This window comes from Nannobrachium achirus (assembly GCF_963921795.1).
Source record: "Nannobrachium achirus genome assembly, chromosome: 13".
In the NCBI taxonomy this organism is placed as follows: Eukaryota; Metazoa; Chordata; class Actinopteri; order Myctophiformes; family Myctophidae; genus Nannobrachium; species Nannobrachium achirus.
In genome coordinates this window covers 49,485,649-49,493,195 of record NC_137833.1, presented here as the reverse complement: position 1 = coordinate 49,493,195, position 7,547 = coordinate 49,485,649, and the positions used below count along the sequence as shown (strand labels likewise).

General features: G+C 43.6%; 1 protein-coding gene across 1 annotated transcript in view; it reads left to right on the top strand.

The window, feature by feature from the left end:
* Window positions 1–887: 887 nt before the first annotated feature.
* zcchc24 (zinc finger, CCHC domain containing 24) overlaps window positions 888–7,547 on the top strand; it is a gene marked incomplete at its 5' end in the record, with an annotated part of 99,568 nt that continues 92,908 nt past the window's right edge. The window contains one exon of the mRNA XM_080740302.1: window positions 888–1,181. Within this exon, the coding sequence (XP_080596428.1) occupies window positions 888–1,181 (294 nt within the window). The remainder of the gene's footprint in view (window positions 1,182–7,547) is intronic.

Genomic DNA, 7,547 nt, shown 5'->3' with positions numbered 1-7,547 from the left:
TCCACGAATTTCAATCTGAAAGAACCTGGAAAATTGTGTATGAATAGCCAATTGATAGTACAGTAAAACGAATTGAATTGGGATGGCATTGTGTAAAGTGGCCTATAATAGCTTGCATTCCACGAATTTCAATCTGAAAGAACCTGGAAAATGTGTTGGGACAATTAGAAGTACACTAGTATAGAGACATTATATACTCATTTAAATACATTTGTGTCAGTTTAAATATACATTATTTACTGTACTTTTATTTTGAAGGCTGGAGCCTGGCTTATTTCTGCCAGCGCCCAGACCGGAAACGTTCTTTCTGCTCATTTCACGGACCTGCTATGAGAAGAGGTTGTGATATAGGAGTCAGAGTCAGAGTAGAGAAGCCAGTCGGGTTTACTACTGCTACAGCAAAAAAAAAAAAAAAAAGAAAAGAAAAAACTTTGAAAGCAAGCGCTCATTCGCGTGCGTGCGGTGCGTCCCCCCGAGTCGTCGTCGTGACGCACACGCACCGTCCCAATTGCATATCCAATGAGTCTCTCTCCGCTCCGCTGCAATAAAGGCAGATAACGGACCATGGGTGCGGGAGTGAAAACGTTTTTTATACATATACAGTAGTACTGACATGTTAGAGCAATGACTTTTGCGTAACAGCTTTTCCAAACTGGGGACTACTAGGTTCCCAGCTCCGAGGAAGGGGTCTCTCTCTACGCCGGGGGGAAGACAAAAGCAGTGATTTCCATCGTCCAGGCGGGGATAAAAGGGAAGAGAGGGGGGGACAAGAAGAAGAAACGCCACAAAATCGGCGTTGAGAGTTGAGACCGATCCAGGAGGAATCCCGTGTTGCGGGGTGGAAGTGGAAGTGGGAACAAGCCACTTCTTTTAGCCCCGCTTGAAAGATGAGCTTGCTGTCTGCCATAGACACGAGTGCCTCTGTGTACCAGCCCGCGCACCAGCTCCTCAACTGGGTCTATCTGTCCCTGCAGGACACCCACCAGACCAGCGCGTTTGACGCCTTCAGACCCGAGCCCAACTCTGGAGGATCCCAGCAGCACTCCCAGCACTCCCAGCAGCAGCAGCAGCACCATGTACCGGACCTCAACTTCAGCAAGACTCCCGCAGGGGCGGCGGACCTGAGCTCCTCTCTCAACTCCAACTATCTCAACAACTTCTTCCAGCTCCAGCGGAACGAGGTGAAGTGTGTACTGGGGATACTTGTTGCAGACAGTGGTGGAACAAGTAGCCTGCTCCAGTGGTTCCCAAAGTGGATTTCAGGGACTCTCTAGGCTCCTTTATGGGGGTCTAAATTGACCCTTACAAGTCTGTAACTTTGACAGTGTACAGATGGAACCAAATGGACCCTAACGGGTCCATTTGGTTCCATTTGTACACTGTCAAAGTTAAGGGGAGACCTTCAAGTTTCAAAGTTTGGGAACCACTGGCCTACTCACATGTTTTGCTTAAGTATAGGCCTATACTGCAATGTAGAAATGCTCTGTTACAAGTGAAAGTCCTGCATTCAAAATGTACTTGAGTAAAAGTACTCATTACGCTTATGCAGAATGTCCATGTTTCAAGTTTTCAAAATAGCAGATCTAAGTGGTAGGCTAAATGCATGTTTTGTATACTCGTCGTAACCAAGGTTTTCAAATAATTGTAGTGGGATATATAGTGCAATATTTGCCTCTGAGATGTAGTGTAGTGGATTGGAAGTAAAAGTAGCCTGAAATACTCCAGTAAAGTAAAAAATACCTCACAATTGTACTTAAGTGCAGTAGGCTACTCAAGTAAATACATGTAGCCTACTTGTTGGTTAGGCAGGCACTTAGAGTGCATGCCTGTGTGATTTATAGGGTGGGATTTTTAGATTCTTGAAGAAAACCTATTGCTGTGTGTTGCATGTTGGACGTCCCATGTCGAGTGCTTGTTCTGAGAGAGATGTTTTACACAGTACTACTGGCCCTACAACATGGGCTATTCTGGTATATAGGCTACACATAACCGCCATGATCTTGTGTGGAAAAGGAAGTAATTGTATCCAACTGTCCATCAGAATTGATTCATACTGGTCCATCTGCAATAAGTATTCACTCTCGCTGCAGATTAGTTTAGAAGATTTGTATTTGGACAGTTCCCAAGCATAATATGGACCATAAATTAAAGGCTAATTTCCCCCAGTTCGTTTTAATACAACAGCCTCGTAGCTTATAATGGCATGGTAGTCTGTAATAAATGTCAGTTTTGGTAGAGTAGATTCCATTCCGTGTCCTTCACTGTCTATACAGTCTGTCATCAGTTTAGAATCTAAACTGATGACAGACTGTATAGACAGTGAGTAAACGAATGTTTCTGGATCCAGACCGGGGAGCGTGCCACACCACGTAGCCTACGTAGGCGAGTGACGCGCCTGGGTCTGTGACTGTCTGTCTGTGGTCAGCATATTGATGAGGCCTGTGTGAGTCCTAAACGTGAAATATGCAGGAAATGGGCGTTGTTTAATGAGATATAGAGAGATAGAGGGGGAGAGAGGCAGACAGACAGTGAGTGGAGTTTGAGATTGCCCTGGCTGCTCCATACTTCTCCCCACGGGTGTCACAAGGGGGGGAAAGTGCATGGGACTGAGTTACTAAGGCCCATGGTGGAGGGGCCAGGAATTATTTTATATTTTAGCTATTGACAAATAGCAGATATACAAGCTCACAGTGCGGCACTCGGTGCCACACTGCGAGCTTGTAGATCTGCTCTTTTTGAAAAGTCGTGAAAATGTGTGCAAGTCTTTGAATATATGTATTTTTTAAGTGAACATTTGTAACTAAAATTTTGCTCGTGGGGGGTCCCTGGAACTAAATATTTTGAGATGGGGGCCCGTGGCCAAATACATATCATTTTGGGGGTCCTTCACATGAAAAAGTTTGAGCACCACTGACATAGAAACATACCGGTAGGCTTTTCAAAAAACCTTCAACGTCTTTTTTCACGATTTTTCAAAAATAGCAGATCTACAAGCTCGCAGCGCGGCACTCGGTGCCGCGCTGTGAGCTTGTATATCTGCTATTTTTCAACAGTTAAAGCACAAAACAACGCAGTGAATCCTTGTACCCAGGGCCCAGAATTTGGTGCGACACCCATGCTTCTCCCCCCTGTATGAAACAGGCTGTGTTATTATTATTGCTGACATACACACTTTCAGAGATTCTTCAAATAGAGCCCGTGGTTGAGCAAACACGAGCGACACTTGTTTACATACGCTCTATTTTTATTTGCCACGGTTTAATTTTAGAGGCAAATATGCCAATAATGTATACGCAGGGGAAGTAGGGGAACAGACCTGACACTCAAGGCCAGGCCTCTACTATATACTGTAGTGTGCACACATGATTATCCTCCCCAGCAGGGATCAGAGAAATAGGGTCTGAAATAGCAGCTTAAACTCCATTAAACTGCTAATTGTCTAACTTGATTTTATGTGTGCCTCAGTGTGTGTAGAGCTGTTAGCCAGGGATGGAAAAAGTACTCACGCTTCTTACTTAAGTAAAAGTATCAATACCACAATATAGAAAATACTCTGTTTAAAACATTTACTTTAGTAAAAGTACAAAAGTATTGGCATCAACATGTACTTAACCACCCATTTTCAATATTGAACTATGTCATTAATATACCTTAGAGGAGTTTTGTGGAAATAGAAAGTAGAAAAGTTCCCCCCCTTCTGTGTTGCCTAGAACCGGAGGATTGATTTTGGGGTTTGTATTGTAAAGTACAATGTGTGATGTCATCAAGTTGTAATTTGCAATACAAACCCCTTTTTTTTATTTCCACACAACTCCTCTAAGGTATATTAATGACATAGTTCAATATTGAAAATGGGCGGTCTTCCCCTTTAACTCACTCCCTGCTAAACGTCCTCAGAACGTCTTTTCCCCTGGGGATGTCGGTGCCAGACGTCTTCTGGACGTCTTTTACTGTACATACTGTACACAAAAGATCTCAGCCTTATCCAGCCTCTCACAACATATGATACACTTCCTCAAAGTCTGACAGTGTTTTTTACAACATTAAACAAAAGTGCACAGCCTCACATGAAATTAAACATCATTAAATTGTCCAAAAAGAAAAACCTCTTCTCAGAAACCTGAAACCAATTATACAATGAGAGCGAGACGGGTAACCAGAAAGCCGTGGCTTGTGTGTGGGCGTGCTAGTGTGTGTGTGTGTGTGTGTGTGTGTGTGTGTGTGCCAGCCAATCAGCTGGGTGGTCCGCTGTCTGTTTCAGTACAACATTCAAAACCTCTCTCTACCCTTCTCAGACAAAAAAAAAGTAACAACAACACACAGACAGATCGCTGTATAAATGGTTGTAAAACATTGCCGATATGTTCACACAACTAACACAGCACGTCGAAGTGAAAAACTATCTTGATGTCCCCACACACACACACACACACACACACACACACTATAGCAATCCAGCAAGCAGATACCAGTCCGCTTTCTGTTTCAGACAGTACAACATCATTTCAATTCAGTGCCAAAAGTAACAACAACAACAACAACACAGACAGATCGCTGTATAAATGGTTGTAAAACATAGCCTTACCTGATAGTTTATAATCCATAAACCCTGAAACATGACGGTCGCTCAAACAGACCGTTAGCGATCGGTTTCTCCTCTTTTTTTTCTCCCTGCAGGCATGCTTGGCCATGGCCAGAGCAGTATAATCAGAGAGTGGTGTCACCGCGGGGTCAGAAACAGCGCTGGTCACGTGGTTCATTGTCACTTTACACCTCATAGACTTCAATGCATTTTGTAAACTTCCGGTTCGCCGTTTGTCACTATACGCCAATAGATGTGTGCGTAGAAGACCTGGCCCCATGAAGTGAACGGGAGTGACACAACTCTAGGGCTCTGGCCATGGCGTGAACGAGTTTGATTCAGCTCACTTGAACAATCCTCCTAAACCTTCCATCTTCAATGCACAATCGGGTGCCGATTATGTTCACACAACTGATCGACGCGTCGCCGACCCTGCTGTCCAGGCGGCTCCAGAAGCGCAGCGCCCAAGAAGAAGCCAGCGCCCTGTGGCACCCGCAGCTGCTGCAGTGGAGAGTGGAGACCGATGGCAGCGACTCCAGGTCTTAGACGCAGCCTGAGAGTCACTGCGTTCAGGGATCTGGCTGAAAGTTCCTACGACTCGGAAGAGACGGACCACGGCGACATGGAGCCGTAGGGATGCTGCCAACACCAGTGGTACGAAGCATTTTATTTGTATTTGTATCGTGTTTGAGTCTCTCTCTCTCTCTGTACTGTGATCGCTGTGTTCTGCATACGGAGTGAGTGCATCTCTCCCAGTGGCGTCAGTTCAGAACAAGCTAAAGTATGGCAACATGACTGGTGTCTTGCACGCGCGCGTGCAGGGCACGCGTGCAAGACACCAGTCATGTTGCCATACCTTAGCAACAGGCACGATGAAAAGTAGAGCCTACATTTTTATTATTTACCTCTGTAGCCAAGGTATGGCAGCTGCATACCCCTGCCATACCCACTCTGATCTGCGCGCAATGAGCCCAAACACGTTGGCAAACAACGCCAGGCCTTTCCCAACGGATCTGTGCTCCTCGTTGTGTTGCCTAGTTGAGGTTGCGTGTGCGCGCGCGCTCGTTGCTCTAGAATAAAATACAAATGTTCATTTTGTGTAAATCATGACTTTGGTAAATCAGAAAGGGGGAACAGCATTTGTATCGTGTTTCAGTCTCTCTCTCTCTCTCTGTACTGTATGTGATCGCTGTGTTCTGCATACGGAGTGAGTGCATCTCTCCCAGTGGCGTCAGTTCAGAACAAGCTAAAGTATGGCAACATGACTGGTGTCTTGCACGCGCGCGTGCAGGGCACGCGTGCAAGACACCAGTCATGTTGCCATACCTTAGCAACAGGCACGATGAAAAGTAGAGCCTACATTTTTATTATTTACCTCTGTAGCCAAGGTATGGCAGCTGCATACCCCTGCCATACCCACTCTGATCTGCGCGCAATGAGCCCAAACATTGTGGCATTTGTATAGTTACATGGCTTTTGGAACGAATGGCAGCATTGTTTTTCCTCATGTATTGATTGATTGAAGACTTTATTAGAAGTTTGCATAGGAAAAGGTACAGTTTCATGACGGTACAGTTCACTGGTACAAGGTCTACTAAAAGGTTATCCATGAAAAGACTAAGCTTATTTCCACTGGAAACCATTGAAGTATCTCATATAACATTGAATGACAGACAAATAGAACACAGTACTATGCAGTAGATATGTAAAGAAAAACAAAAAAGAAAACAGTAAGTCTGAACAAACAGTATATACAATGTATGCCCACATGTATTGTGGATCTTTCTCTAGAGAGAGATTGAGCGAGAGCGCCACTGTGTGGGTGTGCACGCATGTTGCAGTTTAGTTTTGTACTAAATCTGTGTGCTTTGTTTCTTTGTGATCAATCTAGACACTTGAGTGTGAGGAGCCAGGTCCATCTGCAGGTGACAGCGAATCATTGGTTGGCTTTAGTCAAGGTACGGTTATTTTTGTTACAGATGGCCTACATTTATTGTATCTGTGTTCAATGCTTTTATCCATCTAAAAATCCAAACATCCACATAGCAACTGTAAAAGTCTTCATTCATTCTAAGTGTCAAAATGCATACATTGAGACATGATGGGGATGGAAACAATGTAGGCCTACTGATTTTGTGCACAATATTACCTTGCAAAAACTATAACTAGCCTATTTTTTATATTGTGTTTTTCAGCTTCTGAGCCAGTGGATTCACTGCCCAGCTCTTCTGTTCCTGACATTTTTATTTTATTTCATTTGAAACCCTCAGCGAACGTGAGAACTGAACTTTTTATTCTTTGTCATTTACTTGAAGCACTACTGAAAGGGTGGGAAATGTTCCTTTTGTCATTGCCATTTACTTGAACCACTACTGAAAAGGCGTGGAATGTTCATATTTTGTAGTTTACTTGAAAACCACTACAGAGGGGGGGGGTTGAAATGTTCCTTTATTCATTGTCATTTACTTGAACCACTACTGAGAGAATGAGAACACTTGTTTTTGTAATTTCAAAAAGCACTATTGAGAACTGTGAATGCACTTGAAGTCTGTAAAATCACTTTATTTTTTATTCATTGTTATTTTTCCCTTTTGTTTGAAAACACTGTAAATATCTTCTGCATCACTGAAGCCAAAAATAAAAGGCAGAAAGGAGTTCTGATCGAGAGTCTACTTTACTAAAACATGTATTCAGTTTGTTCCTAGAGGTGTTTTGGGTGATACATGGCCAATTTTCTAAACAACAGAACATGTTTGAAACATCTGGATGGGAGCACTGGAAAGAAGGCGACTTCATCTTTCCAGAGAGGTATAGTTTATATAGTATTCATAGCTCCTTCATATTTATTCAATTTTCCCCCCAAAAAAAAACTCTTCTCAGAAGCCGTTTTTTCGCCATACCATACCCTATACTTTTCCACCTTACGAGATCAGCAAACATGTTTGAAACGTATGGTTTAGAGCGT